Genomic DNA, 16,651 nt, shown 5'->3' with positions numbered 1-16,651 from the left:
CCCAGCACATGCCCTGCCGAGGGGCTCACCAGAACAAGGCAGCTCTCCAGGGATGGTGGCAGCTTCTGCTTCACTTCCACCTCCCACCCCCTGCTGCACCCAGGGTTTGTGGAGGGACCTCTGGTACGGCCATGCCTGCGGTTCCCTTTCATTCACCCCACCCATGGCACCTTCCGCCCTGGAGCACATGCTGAGCATGGTTGGCACATCCCTCCACTGGTCAGGATGGGGCTCAGGCAGGTCCCAGCCATGTAACACCCAAAACCATCGGGGAAAGCACGGCCACAGGGAGCAGGGAGAATCCTCCAGCAGCAGCAAGGGCTGGTGGGGCCTGAAGGTCCTCTTCCTGCCGCCCCAGTTCTTCACAACAAGCCACCTGCACATTGGCTACATCCCTCCTGAAACAGCTGCTAAACCTGCCACAGTGGGGCTAAGATCAAGTCCTTCAACTCCCCTTTCTTAATTCCAGTGTTATACCTCACCATATTAATGGGATGTGTCGGAAGGGTCAGCAAGCACAAGCACACAGCCCCTTGTATGAGGGATTCACGTCCACAAGGGAAGGGGGAAAAGTCTTACAGGTGAATAAAGAAACCAAGGAAATAAATCATAGAATCATAGAATGGTTTGGGTTGGAAAGAACCTTAAAATCATCCAGTTCCACCCCCCCTGCCACTGCTGTCCACTCCTAAATGAACTCGGTGTGTTTTGGGAAGGAGTACTTGAGAACATCTGAGCCTCCTCAGCCTGGCCCAGGGCATGGGTGACAGCAGGTACATGGGATGCTTTGGGGTGGGTAAAGGCAACCAGCTCACCCAGGATCTGGGTGTTAAGGCACAAGTTTCCCCAAGGGAATGCACATGGGGGGGGGATGACTTTATAAAGCATGAACTGGGCTTTGCCTCCAGTCGGGTGGCAGGAAGGGGAGATCAAGGCCATCAGAGGTCTTGTCTGCCCCCAGAACTGTGGGGCCAGGAATGGGTGCGAGGCTGGAGTTGGGGGCAGGACAGCAGCTGAGAACCTGGTTATAGCAACTCAACCGGGTGATGACGGCAGGATCACCAGACGGAGATGCCCAGGAAACAAGCTGAGAGGTGAAATCAGATGGAGGGAGATATATTAGGAACAGACACGCAGCTTTACACATCGTGAGTGAGGAGGTGACAAACAGGTCTGTGGGATGGGAATCAAACTCACAATGAGGGAGTAGAGCGCGATGAGGGGCGGTGGAGAGGGAAGACCCTTTCGGAACTCCTGCTGGTGGGAGGACACGCTGGAAGAGATGCTGGAGGTGGAGGGAGAGCAGGGACCGAGCTGGTGGCTGGGGTCAGGAGCAGAGGAGCACCGTGTTCAGCGGCAGAGCCAGCCGCAAGGGGCAAGTTTCACTACAGTTGTATCTACATTTAGGTTGCCAAAAATACCTTCCACAGATTGCCTGCCTTTAATTAACAGGATGTCTCCTGTGCTCCTGGCACGATGCAGAGCTCGTCCTGCTGCGCGGGGCGCGGTGTGGGCGCTCTGCAGGGAGGCAGAGCTGGATGCTGGATGTTGGGCACAGCAGGCAGCGGTGCTTCCCCCAGTGCCCCTCCACGTGCAGGCACAGAGCAAAGAAGGAAAACTTCACCCCCTTCCTGTTTTGGCTTCTCTCCTTCCCTCTGAATGTGGAGAACGCCTTCCTCCTCCCTCCTCCTCCACCTTTCAGTGCAAAGATTTAGCTAATTTCTTCTATGAATAGCACAGGAGTAGCCATAGCAACATCACCCTGCCAACCTCACCACCTCCACTGCCTCTGTGTCCCGGCACCCTGTTCCTCTCACCCTCCCTCACACCTCCCCAGGGAACATCTGGGGCTTCAGCCATTTCCCATGGAGCAGCCGCGTCCCGCCTGCCCTCGGCGCCCTCCCTCCTCTCCTCCAGCCGTGCCTGCTCCTCACATGGACACCCAGCCCGATGGCCTCCACAAGGCTCCGTCCTCCCCTCGCCACCCATTGCCGCAAGAGCCAGGAGCCCCAGGTCCAGCAGCACGTGGAGACTCCTCACTCCAACAAGGTGAGCTGCCCTGTGCCCACCTCCTCCAGGTAATTCCCAGTGCCCAGGAGGAACTACACCAAGCGATGTGCGTGTGGAAGGAACGTGCCTTTGGTGGAACGCCCATTGCTGGAAATGGGCAGGAAGGACCTGTCCCCCTCCTCCACCTGCCTGGCCATGACCTCTTCCAGGGCAGCCACACAAGCCTCCATGCTCTGGGCACCTGTAGGTGGTCAGGGATTCATTTTGATGCTGCTCTAACCCCGCCCTGCATCCTCCTGATCCCTCCAAGAGGGAGAAGGGGGCTGTGGGAAGTGGGGTCAGCAGGACACTGCATTTCTGGCCAAGCAGGGCCAGCGGACCTGGGGCACTTCCCAACCACATGCCTGGGACCTGCTCTGCCTTTGGCCTCTTCTGCAGCCATTAGAGGAAGTGCCTGTGCCCCAGCCACCCATGGGCATGAAAACGCTGGTGAAACCCTTGGCTCCAGCCACTGTGCCCAGCACCAGGGACCTCAGGGTGAACTAAACCACAGGGGTGGACCTTCCCTGTGGAGGATGTGGGAAGGAAATGTGTTCACTGCTGCCGGACCCTCAGCGGTCCAAGTGCTCTGGTCCTCTAGTGCTGCACATCAGGGCTGCTTCCCTGGGTGGCACTGCCATTGCTCCCCTAAAGCCTGGAATTCTCCTCTCATCCCTCTCTGGCATCAGCAAGCAATGGGGGACAAGGAGGGTGCAGGGCCAGCCAGAGGGATGGCCATGGGAACAATGAAGCACAGCAACGATAGCAAGGGCAGGGAGCAGGGACTAATGAACATGGAACACGGATAGATAAGGGAGAATAAATGAAAGAGATCTCAGAAGGGAGAGGAAAGGCAAAGCAAAGAGAAATGAGAAACCCAGAGCTCAGAGATTTCCTCCTTCCCTGCAGCCAGGATTAGGTGTTCTCAGTTACTGGCACTGCCTGAGCAAGCTAATCTGTGACCTGGAGCAGGGGTGAGGCAGGAGGAGAGGGCACTGGGGCTGGCAGAAGGCAGGTGGCTGCAGGGACTGTGCCATGTGTTGGGCAGCACATGTGGGCACGTCCCACCCGCTGCACACGGGGTCTGTGAGCACCCATGATGTCAGAGAACATCCACCACCACCATATGCAACCGTGAGCACGCTTCCCATGTCAGCGCGCACGCACGCGGCCAGCCCTGCGCACGCAGCCTGCGCACGCTCCCCTGCTTACGTGGAGCAGCAAGGTGAGAAAAAAAGGCTTAAATGAGAGGTGGTGGAGCTGCCCAGGAGAGAACCCATCCCTGCTGTCCTGGGGAGGCTTCTGGCCCCCACACCTCTTCCCACCTCTGCTGCTGGAAGCACTTCTAGGGACAGGGAGCTCAGTTAACTGGGCAGCCCTGAAAAACGGCAGCCCTGCCGGTAGCCAAGGCTGCCAAGGACAGGAAAGCTGGAGCTGCCTCCTCAAGCTTTTGCAAACCAGCTTTGCATCCACAGCATCCGGCCAAAGCTACCCAGAAACCAGCAGCTCCCCGCCTCCCAGAGCCAAACCTGTCCGCCTGGGAACACGCTATGCCCAGCCATTGCCATTTTACCACCTCTTGTCCCTCTGCCCACCACAGGACTGGGAAGAACATGGATTCCTGATGGCTCAGGCACTTGGCACCCTTGGATCAGAAGGGGAGCGTTGCTGAGGTATTTGCTGCAAAGCTTTACTCATTGCATACAGTTGCTACACGCCAGGGAGCAAGGCTGCCTGCTCTGATACAGGCAGCACACAGCACACACGTCACACTTTACATGCAGCTCCTGCCATGCTCATGTAGCCTCACACACTGGCATCCTCTGTCGCTTGCAATGCGTGAGGAGCTTCTGATATTATTATTGTTATTATTATTATTACTATTTTCATCTTCAGAAGGGCTGAGGCCAAGTAGAGATTCCCAACGTGCACCTTCAGAGCAGCCCGAGCCCCGTGGCAGCACCACAAAGAGACAATGATTTCCCTTGCACCACTGCAAACCCATGAAGAGCTCCCTGCCCAGCCTGCCACAGCAGCACTGCAGCTGGCAGCGCTTCCTTCCCTTGCAACAGGAGCCCTGGGCAGGGCCTGCCATGCAAGCAGGAGTGGAGAGGAGGGAGCAGACATGCTTCAATTCCCTGCTCCTCCCCAGCTCCCTGAGCTTGCTGCTGGGTAGAGGGAAGGAATAGATAGCAAAGGAAAGATGGAAGAATGCTTGCCAGGAATCAGCCAACGAGAGAGCTGAGGCTGATTTTGATGCAAAGAGTGACAGAGAAAGAGACAGAAAGCAGGACCAGGCTGATAAGAAGGTGGGTTTTGGGTGGCTTTCTGTACACATCATCTGAGCGTATCAGCTTTGAATCTAATTATTTCAACCAGAGCTACAGACTCAGAATGTAATGAAGAAAAAACCAGGGGAAGGGAAGGAGAGGGTTGTGTTTTCTGAGGGGAGAGGAGGAGAGAATTCCCATTGATTCCCGTGTGTCTGCCTGCTACAGCATCTTGAAATAATAATTAGAAGGATCAATAAGAAATCATGTGAGGTTTGAAGATAATGAATGAAAGAGGCAGAAGCAGCAAATTGAGATGCCTTTCTCTAAAGCAGGGTAAATTGTTTTTCAGGCAGGGTCTAGCCTCCATTTTAACGCTTTGCAAACAGATCCAACCATTTTCTAAGCTGGGGGTTCCAATCAAGACTGGACTCTCCATTTAGGGGAGAAAGAGAGACACAGCCTCAGAATGGGTCCTGGAGGACACACTAATAAAATGACTGTGTGTGGGAAGAAATGGAGGCAGTGAATCGGGGCAGAACGCACACAGCTTGCCAGCGACCAGAGCCGCGTTACGTAATGATGTGGGGAGCAGGGACGCAGCCCCGGATCCATAGGGAGCGGGTGCCGGGTCGGGAGCCAGCCCGCGGGGCTGCCCAGCGGGCAGCGCACCCCGCGCTGAACGCGCACGGCGGGACGTGTTCGCACCGCCGGGGCTTCGCACAACGGCACCGGGAGCGGCGAGCAGCCGGGTGGGGAGTCCAGCACCACCGCGCCCGACGCCCACCTTGTGCCAGGCGAGACCTCGCTCGGCCCCGGTGCGGAGCTCCCACGAGAGCCGGCTCCGGGGCGACGGCGCTGCCAACCTGGGCGATGCCGGCGGCCGAGCCCGAGCGACAACGACGGCAACTGCAACAACGCGCCGGCACCGTCAGCGTCCGCCCGCGGAGCCGCCGGGGTGACGCTGTCACGGCCCCGCCACGCGCCCCGGGGTACCCCGGGTCTCCGCCCGCCCCGTCCCGCACCCGCCCCGCACCGGGGAGCCGCTGCCCGGGGCTGGCCCGTACCTGCTCGTACCAGTCGCGGGTCGAACACGTGCACTCGGGCCACCAGCCCGGGCCGCTCCCGTTCACCTTGGGCGCGCTCTTCCCCGGCGGCGGCGGCGGCGGCTTCAGCGCGGCGGGGTCCCGGGGGGTGCCCCCTCCCAGCTTGGCCTTGCCGCGGGCGGCGGGCGCGGCGCCCCCGGGAGCGGGCAGGGTCTGCGAACCGTACCCGCCGTACCCGTACTGCTCGTGCTGCCACTCGCCGTAGGAGGGGGGCTCCATGCGCCGCAGGGCCGCCATCCGCGTCACCTCGTAGCACTCGGGGCACTTGCAGCAGTGGTGGTGCTTGTGCATCGCTGCCCTCACACCATAGAGCCGGCAGGGAGGGAGGGAGGCGGCGCGGAGGGAGGGATGGAGGGAGGGATGGATGGATGGATGCTCGGGGGGCGGCGGCGGCCCCCGCCCCGCGCCGCTCCTGCCGCCGCCTCCTCGACGCCCCCGGACTCGCGGGCGGGAGGAGGAGGAGGAGGAAGGCGGGGTGCGGGTTACAGCGCGGTGATCGCCGCCGGCATCGCTCCGCTTCCCGGGGCAGCTTAGCCCGGCCCGGCGCGGTTCGGGAGCGCGGCACCTGCGGCGGCGCGGAGCATCCCCCGCCCGCCCCCCCCCGCTCTTCCCGGTGCCCAATCCTCGCCCGCGGAGCCTCCGCGCCCGCCCCGCCCGGTGAGGAGCTCCGGTCCTTTCACCGCCCCGGCCGGGCCGCTCCCTGGAGCGGGTTCCGGGGGTGCCCGCAGCACGCGGAGGGAACAGGACTCGGCAGCCCACACCCTGTCCCCACCCCGTCCCCACCCGCACCAGGCAGCTCCAGGCCCCGCGGTGGTGGGCAGCTCTGCCGCCTTTGGGGGTGACACCAAGAGGGGTTCGCTTTGCAACGGTCCACACTGGAGCATGGCAGCTAGCCCAGCGGCAGCATCTCTGTGGCACTCCCACGTCAGCTCTCACTCTGCTTTGCTGGAAATAAGGTTTCCCTGGAGAAGAGATGGTTCCGGGAAGACCTTAGAGCACCTCCCAGTGCCTGAAGGGGCTCCAGGAAACATGGAGAGAGGCTCTGGACAAGGGCGTGCAGGGACAGGCCAAGGGGAATGGCTTTAACCTGCCAGAGGGGAGACTGAGCTGAGCTCTTAGGCAGAAGCTCTTCCCTGTGAGGGTGCTGAGGCGCTGGCACAGGGTGCCCAGAGAAGCTGTGGCTGCCCCGTCCCTGGCAGTGCTCAAGGCCAGGTGGGACATGGGGGCTTGGAGCAAGCTGCTCCAGTGGCAGGTGTCGCTGCCCGTGGCAGGGGTTGGGAATGGAGGAGCTTTAAGGTCCCTTCCAAACCAAACCAGTCTGGGGTTCTGTAGTTCTATGAGATGCTGCCATGTGCTCTAGCACAGCGCCCTGGGAATGCTGCAATTGTCCAGTGAGCCACAGACGTGTTGGGGGTGTAGAAACCCTTTGCTGGGCCTTCCCCCTGCTGCCATCTCCCAGCTCTGCTCAGGCAGCCCCTCACTTCTCTCACATTAGTGCTGGACTGGAAGAAGTTCACAAAAGAGTCACACAAATTGAAGGGCAGAAAGAAAAGAAAATTACAAAACCCCATGTCTGACCATTTAGAAGCTGGATCCGGCCCCCTAATGCTTATTGGTTGCAATAAATATTAGGGTAGATGGAGAATTAGTTAAAGGAATGGTACACAACTATGTAGAAGAGCAATGGAAGATGCACAATGGGGTCCTGCAGGTTACATTGAAGGAACGAGGCAGAAACAGGAGGGGGCTGCAAGGTGAGCTGCAGGATGTGCTGGTTCAACAGCCCAGCTCAGGCTGCAGGAGCTGCAGGCTCCTGCTGGCCCCATGCAGCTGGTCCAGCATGGCCATGCACACAAGCAGGGCAGTAGGAGGGGGAAGACAAATGCCCCAGCCTGTTCCTTGTTTCTTTAGCTCCCCAGACTGCAATGGCAAACCCTGCTGCACTTGCCCAGCACAGATAGAGACCCTCCTGCAGCGTTTGGTCCCAACCAGCCAAGTGAAATGGTGAGTTCTGGGCAGATGGGAGGGGGCAGAAGACACCCTGTCATCCCTTGTCACCAAGCCCCATGGTCTCCACTGCATGGTGCAGAGCCCATCCCCTGCAGCTGCCTCTGGGCTGCTCAGGGTACCTCCACCATGCTCCTTGCTCTATGCCATGGAGCAGCTCAGCTGCACCACACTGAGATTCCCCCAGCTGCGAGATAGGCCAGTCACAACGTGCCCTGATGAGCAAGCCTAAAGAACCTGTCCCCACCATGCTGTCCTCGAGCAGCCAGCACAGCACTGCAGGTGATCCCCCAAGAACAGCTCCATTGGTGAGCCTCATGCTGTGCTCCCAGGGCCTCCTGCTGATGAACAGTTATTCATGGGACCTGGATACACTGTGGCACTGACCCAAAGACCCAGAGATGCAGCAAGATGAAGCCAAAAGCTGTGTGTAAGAAAGTGCTTCTGCCCTAAAGAGCTCAGTGCCACAGGATGCTGCAGACCCCAGGAGCTCACTAAGGCAGGGAAGGATTGGATGCCTGCATGCAAAGAGAGCTTCTTCAGAGTTATTTTTATCAATGAAAAACTGTGTTTGTGTGCATGGCAGGAAAACACGCAGTGCTGGCATTAACAGAGAGCTTTACACTTCAGGCTTTAAGAAACGAGGATCATCTCCACATCCTCTACTGCTCCTTGTGCCATCTCCCAGAGCACACGGTGCTGGCCCTGCAGGAGGGTCCTGTGCTCAGGAGAGGTGCTGAACCTCCTCAACAGCCAGGGAGGATCGGGGGTGAGGGATGCCATTGGTGCAGAGAGGGCATCTTGCAGCAGGGAGGGCAGAAGTGGGAAGGAGGGGAGGGACTGGGGCTGGGGTGAAGCTGAGGTAGGGGATTGCTGCACCAAAGCAGAGCCTTGTAGGAACATGCAGGGGGCCAGTGTCTGCTGCATGAGAGTAAAAGTCTATCATGGCTGCCCACTGCCTCTCACCTTGTGACACCTCAGAGCTGCTTCATCAATGAGGTGTGCCCAGAACCAGTAACACAAGCACAACAAACTACTGCTCCAGGCCGGCTGCAAACCTCCTGCCCATTGCAATTCCCACCCTGGGATGGGAGGAGACCCGTGTCTGGAAGAGGCTGACTCAGGTGGGAGAGAGCTCCGGGAGGGGCACACACGGAGCTGATAACCACAAGTGCTGGCACCCTGCTCCAGACACATCTCCTCCTTCCACTCAGCCTGGAGGGGGGGCCACAGGGACACGGTCATTCGCTTAGTGGGGAAGTGCAAAAGCGAAGGACAAGACCTGTTAAGGAAAAATGCTTTAATAAGGAGTGAACAATTAAGAGAAGAATCTGATCCCCCTCCCCTGCCATGGGAGACTGGAGCGCATCCTCCACAAGGAAGGTCTGTGGTCCTCTCTCTGCTCATGCCCACCATCCCCGCCGATGGGGCGGCTGCACATGCAATGGACATCTCCACATGGGAGCCATCCTCAGTGCCAGCCCTGGAGCGCCAGCATCACACCGCTGCCTCCACCCCACCCTGCCTGCCAGCTGCCAGCCTCAGGGATGGCTCCATCACCTCAAACCTGCTGCTGCTTCCCCCACTTCTCTGCCAGTGCCTCATCACCACCGGCCAATGGAAGGGCCTTGAGCCTCAGTGGCTGCAGCTCTAACAGAGCCCTTCCCTCTCCACTTGCAGCTCCCCTCCTGAAAACCCCCATGGCCCATTTTAGCTGCCACCAGTGTCGTTTAATTCCCACTGCTGCACCAAAGCAGAGAAATAAGCCCTGTAAAAACATGCAGGTGGTCAGTGTCTCCTGCATGAGAGTAAGAGCCCACCTTGGCTACTGCTCTGCAGTGAACTGTACATGCCCGAACTAAAAGGAAGAAGTAAAATCCCTGTTTGCTGCCACCTGCTTACAATGCTCCATAATGCTGTGTGGGACTCGGACACGGTACTGAGCTCAAGAGGAGGCCAGGGCCATCTGCACCCTGCGCTTCCCCAGTTTCCTTCAGTGGGTGCTGGTGCTTTGCCTACTGGGAGTGGCGGTGCCAGAGTCCAGACAGTGTTGACACTTGCACTGGGGTGCCCAGCCCTGGCATCTCACCCCAGTGATGTGGGCATTGAGCAGGGCGAAAGGAGTTGGGAGCTGATTTCCAGGCAGGTACCTTCACGGAGGGAAGCAATTCAAGGAAACCAAGAGCTCTCTCATTCCCTCCCCTCTTCCTACCAGAAGCCTGCCCGTCTGATTTAAATGCAGCTTTGGCAGCTGCTCTTTTTGCAGGTGCTAATTTCAGCAAAGTGTCAAGAAATCCCCAGAGATGATGTTATTTGCATGGCACGAAGGCAGCACGGAGCTAGGTTCTATCTGGTGTTGCTGGCATTTCAGCCCCTGTTGTTGCTTCCTTCCTCTCACACGATGTCCTGCGGGAAGAGGCGGGCAAGTGTGAAGGACCAGGAGCTGGGGGGCTGTTGCACCTACAGCTTTAGCCTAGGAGCAGCAGGGGCAGGCTGAAGGCAGCCAGCTCCTTGCAGAGATGACAGTCACACGAGTGCTGTCATGGAACCACAGAATCCCAGACTGGTTTAAATTGGAAGGGACCTTAAAGCTCATCCAGCTCCAACCCTGAAATGGGCAGGTGATGGTTTTCACGGGGGAGGTACCTTTCTTGATCGCAACCATCTGCAAAAAGCTGCCCGATGTCCAAAAGGTGGGGTTGGCAGGAGGGTCTGCAGCGACTCGCTGGGGACTGGGAGCACTGGGAGGTACATGAGTGAGGGGAACAAGCCATAGGGAGTTGAGAAGCAAAGAGAGGAGCCAGCTGAACTCAGCGCGGTCCATCAGCTCCTTAGCACTACTACAGCTCCCCATCGAGCAGGAAGCTGCAACTTCCAATTTGCTTGTCAAAGGAAACTTGAAGAAACTGAAGAGATTATTCCCAAGGGAAGTGTTGGATTCCCTAAGGATGGACACTTTCAAGATTCAGCTTGTCTAGACCGTGCTTTTGCCAAGAAAGGTTGGACCAGATGATTCTTGAGGTCGCTTCCAGGTTAGTCCTCTATGACTGATGGAACAGCACTCTGCAGAGCTGGCCGCACATTGGTGGCAAAAGGGGCAGCAGCTCCTGTGAGCCATGGAGGGTTTGTACAGTCGCGTTGAGTGGGAAGAAGCATGATCACAAACACCTCACCCTGTGACTGCTCCTCCCTCACGCTGGGAGACGTGCAGCTGGGATACCAATAACCAGGCACCAAGGGACCGAGGCTCTCCGTGCTCTCAGGGCAGTTGTCGAACAAATTATTCTCCTCCAGGGCAAACCATTTTCATTCCATTAATGACCCCTCATCCTTTGCCTGGTGCCACTGTGCAGTTCCTTGTGGCAGCAGCAGCACGAGGGTCTTCAACAAACACCTCCAGCTGCTTTCTGCAATTTAAATTGCAGCCAACCAAACGTGTTCCACGGCTGTGCCAGGGGAGAGGAGTGATGGAGACCTGCACCAGGTCCCTCCAGCAGAGCCCAAGCTCTCACGCTGTAAAGCAGAGCCTGGGGGCTCTATTGTGCAGCAATCAGCTGCAGCAGGCCTTATGGATTTCCTGACAGCCTTCAGCACCCGCAGCCGCTCCCCCCATCACCGGGCAGAGGCTCCTGCACTGGATCCTGGGCTGGCTGTGGGTGCAGGAGGGGTCTGGCTGTGGGTGCAGGAGTAGCCTGGCTGCTGCACGGCCACAGCAGTCACAGCACTGTGGTGTCTGCTGGTCCGTGGGTGCCCTGCCGTTGGCTGAGCCCCATTTCCTTTGGAACAAAGCACATTTCCAGGCTGGTGGAGCAGAAGGAACACTCGAAATAGCAACCAGGGCACAACCTCAGAGGTCTCATGTCAACAGAATTGGTTTGATTTACGTTTCTGGACCTGTATCTTGATCTCCAACCAGTTGTGCTGAGTGTGACCCCACCAGACTGTTTCCCTGCATCTTTCACTAGTCCTGAGCTGTTCGCGGGTGGCAGCCAAATGCTTGTCTTGAAGCCCCACAAGTCAGCTCCTGTGGGCTCCCAACAGGGGTTCCTGCAGGAACCAGTCCCATTTTCTGAGTGGGTCAACACATGGCTCTGAAATTGCCAAGAGGGTTCAGTACCCCTCTGCCCAGCTCTGGAGCTGTCCTGGGCAGCATGGACGAGCCCAGAGGGACCTTTCCACACACCCAGGAATGCCTTTTCCTCCATTATTCCTACCGCGCATGGAGGACAAGAAGGGGAGCTCTGTGGGTCCTCACTTTCCCTCTTCCACCCTGCTCCAATCTGCCCCTTCCAGATGCAGCAGAACCCATGAGCAGTTCCCACTGCCCACTGAACCCAGCGATGCCGCTGCCTCGTCGGGGCTGTGCTGCGCCAGGACACGCTTCGCGGGCCGGGAGCCTGCCCAGCGCGGGGTACAACGAAGGCCGGCGGTGGGGCCAAAGAGCCCCAGCGCTGCCCCTTTAACGGAGGAAGCGGTACTCGGAATTTTGTGAATGGCTGACCCGGCTCCCGACCCGCCCACTGGCGGCTCAGCCAATCAGCGTGCGCGCTGCAGGGCCGCAGCCGCCTAACGGGCCTCTCTTAAAGGCGCACAGTCCCCTCTAGCTCTCCCCCACCCCCGCGCTCCAGGGGGCACAGCATCGCTTCGGAAGCCCCGAGGTGATCTTTAAAGGGGTTCCAGCCGCGGGGTGAGGAGTTCCCGGGGTACATTCGCACGCATAAACACGTGTAACACCCATACACAGCTCAGGGAGGGGATCCTGCCCCTCTGCTGTGCTCTGGGGAGACCTCCCCTGCAGCCCTGATCCAGCTCTGGGGCAGCAGCACAAGAGGGACGTGGAGCTGTTGGAGCGAGGCCAGAGGAGGCCATGGGGATGCTGCGAGGGCTGGAGCAGCTCTGCTCTGGAGCCAGGCTGAGAGAGCTGGGCTGGGTCAGCCTGGAGAAGAGAAGGCTCCTGAAGGGGAGACCTGAGAGCAGCTCCAGTGCCTGAAGGGGCTGCAGGAAACCTGGAGAGGGGCTTGGGACAAGGGATGTAGGGACAGGCCAAGGGGAATGGCTTTACCCTGCCAGAGGGGAGACTGAGATGAGCTCTTAGGCAGAAGCTCTTCCCTGTGAGGGTGCTGAGGCGCTGGCACAGGGTGCCCAGAGAAGCTGTGGCTGCCCCATCCCTGGCGGTGTTCAAAGCCAGGTTGGACACAGGGGCTTGGAGCAAGCTGCTCTATGGAAGGGATCCCTGCCCGTGGCAGGGGTTGGAGCTGGAGGAGCTTTAAGCTCCCTCCAACCCAAACCAGCCTGGGATTCTGTGATTCTATGGCATGTGTTCCTCAGGAGTGACACGCCAGCAACACAAGCCCTGGGTTATGGATGGTGTGCCATTTCCCTCGGTCTTGGCTTCAGGGCTTGGTTTCGACATAGGATAGTTGGTTTCCAGCAACTGGTTATCCACAGGGTCCAGAGCACGCAGCTGGGTTGAGTTCCACCCCAAAGGAAGCCAGGCCATGAGCTCTGCCACTGAGCCCCAGTGCAATGAGAGCAGGCAGTGGTGAGAGTGGGTTCATCACCTCACTCCTGTTCTGAACCAGAGCAGTGAAGTGGGAGCACTCCCACAGCAGCAGAGCCTCAGATCTTACAAAATCCTCCTGCAAAAACACCCTGTAAGATTCAGCAGTGCAAAATGTACCCTCACCAAGAGGGGACCCAGCTGTGGGTACGTGCCAAGGGACTGGGAGCAAACAGAGCAGGAACAGGACTGCAATGTGCTCATGAAGCCGCAGGCAGAGCTTGGCCCTGCTTCCAACAGTGACTCCAGCCCAGGACCAGCCTGGCTCTCCCCTTGCACTGCAGTGCAGTGTCCCTCGCTCGCTCCACCACAGCTCCTGCATCCTGCTCTAGCCCAGGCTGGGAGATGATCTGCTCTAAAAATACACCTCACAGGAGGGGAACAGCCTGGCCGGACGCTGCCGCATTGTCTGGACACGTGCAGGTGGGGAGCTGGTCGTGAGGCTGGGAAGCAAAGCGAGCCAGGCATGATGCTCTCCATGCCAGTGCTCCGGGCACAGGCACCGTTGTGACCTGAGCGGTGCCAGCCCCAGAGCTTATCTAGGCCACGGACCACAGGAGGCCTCTGCCCGAGCCTCAGTACTTGGAATAAGCTTCAGGTGCAATGCCAGCAAGACTCCTGCAAGGTGCTTTGTGCCTGCAGGCTGCACGGCTCTGGCAGGTGCTGCCCTCGAGCAAGCCCTGGCTTCCGGCAGCAGGGCACACGCTGGCTCGAGGTGCTTTGCACTGCGGCAGCCACGTGTGCTGTAACCCCCAGGCAGGCAGGCGGAGCGGAGCAAGGGCAGGCAGCGCACACCAGAGAGCACCTTTCAAAGGGCACTCGGATTTGCAGGTGCAGATGAGGGACGATTCCCAACTCTGCATTCATCCGCTGCCCTCCTGCCCCTGCAATTCCCCCAGCTCCTACCAGTGCCGGGGATAATGGATCTCTCAGCGTAGATACTTGATACTGATCCTCCAAATCCTAAAGACTAAAACCCTTCATGAGCAGTTATCTTGGCTGCTCTATTTATAACAGTGCTGGTATTGCCTCTGCCACCAGAATCCTGATTTCTGTCCAGCCCGATGCCATTAAGATGCAGTGACGCTCTCCCAGTTCCAGTGCTCCAGATAGCAGCTGGCCTGTCAGGCTCTGCCTTCGAGCTTGGTTTGTTCCTTCAAAACAGGGTGAGGAGAGGCCGCTTGTTTTGCAGCAATGCCCCCAGGAGATGTGTCCTCAGCCTCCCCAGATGCTGGGGTGGTTGTAAGGGCAGTGAAGCGTGGCACACACCTTGCTGTGGGCACAGAGGCTCTGCACTCTGCGAGCCCTTGGTTGGTTTGTGCTATAGGAGACGGGCTCCAGCACTTTGCTTTGGTCACAGCAGGAATGCGGTCAGGGACAGTGCGGTGGCTCATGGAGCTCCTGGGCAAGGCACTGATGGGGCTGGCCCCTGTTCAGTCTGAATCCTACTGAGCTGCCTGTGACCAGTCTCAGTTCTTGTCTTCAGAGCTAAATATGAAACCCATGCATGTGAATACATGTGTGTCGCCCCAGCACTGCACTCCCCTGGGAATGGGCGTGAGATGGAGGGAATCGAAGCTGCAGCCTGAATCTGGAGGGAGGTTGCATGCATGGATGAATGGATGGAGATGGATGGATGGATGGATGGATGGATGGATGGATGGACGGACTCCAGGCTCATCTGGGTGATGCGTGAGGCTCCAGAGCCTTCCCTTCACTGTCCCCTTCCCACCGCTGCACTGGGAGTGCTGCATGCACTTGCACCATCACACATCACTTCAGAACAATGACAACAACTTGGATGAATGGATGGACCAACAGCCCTGTGTCTGTAAAGGCTTCCATAGGCTGCACAGCCAGTAGAGCCTCAGGTCTGCCAAGGATCTTCCTTTTGCCACTGGTTTTAGACAGAAGGTCCCAGATAGAGTAGGAACAGCTGGCCATGCATGAGCCTCTGGTCTGACAGCCTGGTGGCTCTTCTGACGTCTTCATCCTTTGCTGAAGCTCTGTACCGAGCTGGGAGAACTGAGGTCTAAGCATCTCCTTGTTCATCTCTGCAGCAGGAATAGCAAGAGCCTCCAGTAAAGTTGAGGCCATTCGACCCCAAAACATCCACTGAAGTGACACTCTTACTGACACAGCCCATGCTGACCCTGCTGTGAGCAGCAGCATCCCTGGGCACAGGCAGCAGCTGCTCAGCCAGGTGCCCGTGCTGTGCAGGGCTGAAGTATGGCTCAGTCTGAACATGTTACTGCAGACAGACACCCTTCTGGCTTCAGCCCTTTGACTTTACAGCCTGTGTCTGCATTGTCAAAACATGAAACTGCTGGGGAGCATCTGAATGCAGAGCCCTGAAGTGACCTGTGGGCACAGAGCTGTTCAGATGACAACGGGGCAGCAGCCGGCTCCTTTGGGCCATGGATACAACGTGGAGGGGTGGTCCCTCCAGGAGCTGGTTACTCCTCTGCTCCCCTTGCTTGAGCACTGTCCACTTCCCAGGGTCCTGGGGTTGCAGGGCTGATGCTGCTGAGCTGAAGCCGAGATAAAGCAGTGGCCAGCCTGGCCTGCAGCGATGGCTGTGGCTGCTGCCAGCCCCAGAAAGACATGGGCTGAGGGGACAGGAGTGCATGTGCAACCTCATGGTGGGTGTCTGCATTCACTGTCAGCCATTCCCCTGCATCAGGGACCTGCTTCATCGCCCTGATGCTCCTTGCCATAGCCAGTGGCCTCCTGGTGCTTCCCCTCTCCCCGCAGAGAAGGTGCAGAGCCATGGGGCTAAAGCAGGGGGAGCAGGGAGCTTGGAGTGGGCAGGTCCGCAGCCGCAGCATCCATCACACGCCGGCCTCATCCTGTCCAGGCGCAGAGCACAGGAAAGCCCTTCTCTTCGGCCAAAGGCAAATCGGGAACCAGGAATAAACACTTGAGAGAAGGACGGGGCGGCAGACAGCCGGTCGCCGTGCACAGCCTGCCTTTCACTGCCATATCCCCCAGGAGCTCTTCCAGCTGTGCTGGCGCTTGAGCCATGGGTTATAGGGCAGACGGATGCATCTTCTTCAGTGGCAGGAGCAGCAGGGAGGGCTCCTAAGCCCCGCCACGGCATTTCTGCAGGGCTGGGCTGTGTCCTCCTGGGATGCAGGGAGGGAAGGGGACGTTTGTGGCGCACTGCGAGCAGGCTCAGCGGCACCCCAAGCACCCCCAGCCCTAGGAGTGAGGCTCCCTGTGCACTGGGTGATTTCCAAGGAATGCCTGTCCCTGCAGCAGTCTCTCTCCTCCTCTCCATCACGTTACGAGCCGCTGTTACTCAGTGTTGGCTGTTGGGCTGAGCAAGGACAGAGCCGGGCAGCGAAGCGATGAAGCCCTTGGTGGGGAGGGATGCTCAGACCGGCGACTGCCTTGGATGAAGCTGAAGCGGCTGCAGCTCCGCGCTGCGCGGCAGGCGAGGATGAAGAGAAAGAGCCGCCCCTCCCGGCAGCAAGCACCACTTCTGCTCATCAGCACCATTGTTCCCCTTCCTTTATATCCACAGCTGCGCTCTCTGCTCCCTGTGCGGCCCTTCCCGAGAGCAGCAGTCTCCTGCCAGCCTGCGAGTGGCAGCGGCCGCGGAGCATCCCCCGGCTCTTCCCTCTGCAGCCCTGGAGCGGCCCCGGGGCCTGTGGAGA

The 16,651-nt window shown here is 58.7% G+C and overlaps 1 protein-coding gene across 6 annotated transcripts in view; it reads right to left on the bottom strand.

Moving 5' to 3' along the window:
• The window catches only part of DLG3 (discs large MAGUK scaffold protein 3), a 70,903-nt gene that overhangs the window by 42,830 nt on the left and 11,422 nt on the right, over positions 1–16,651 (bottom strand). For 2 of the 6 annotated variants that reach the window (XM_061446304.1, XM_061446306.1), the window contains exon 1: positions 5,387–6,024. The exons of 2 other annotated variants lie outside the window; for them this stretch is intronic. In XM_061446304.1, coding sequence (XP_061302288.1) covers positions 5,387–5,716 — 330 coding nt within the window. In that variant the 5' untranslated portion in view covers positions 5,717–6,024. Of the gene's footprint in view, positions 1–5,386; positions 6,025–16,651 lie in introns of those variants that run through there. 2 more of the 6 variants (XM_061446305.1, XM_061446307.1) reach the window with 1 other exon arrangement.

Source organism: Pezoporus flaviventris, unplaced genomic scaffold (genome assembly GCF_033815535.1).
Source record: "Pezoporus flaviventris isolate CSIRO_AGI_PZ_B2104156 unplaced genomic scaffold, CSIRO_AGI_Pfla_v1 ptg000005l, whole genome shotgun sequence".
NCBI lineage: Eukaryota > Metazoa > Chordata > Aves > Psittaciformes > Psittacidae > Pezoporus > Pezoporus flaviventris.
This window is presented reverse-complemented; position numbering and strand designations above follow the sequence as displayed.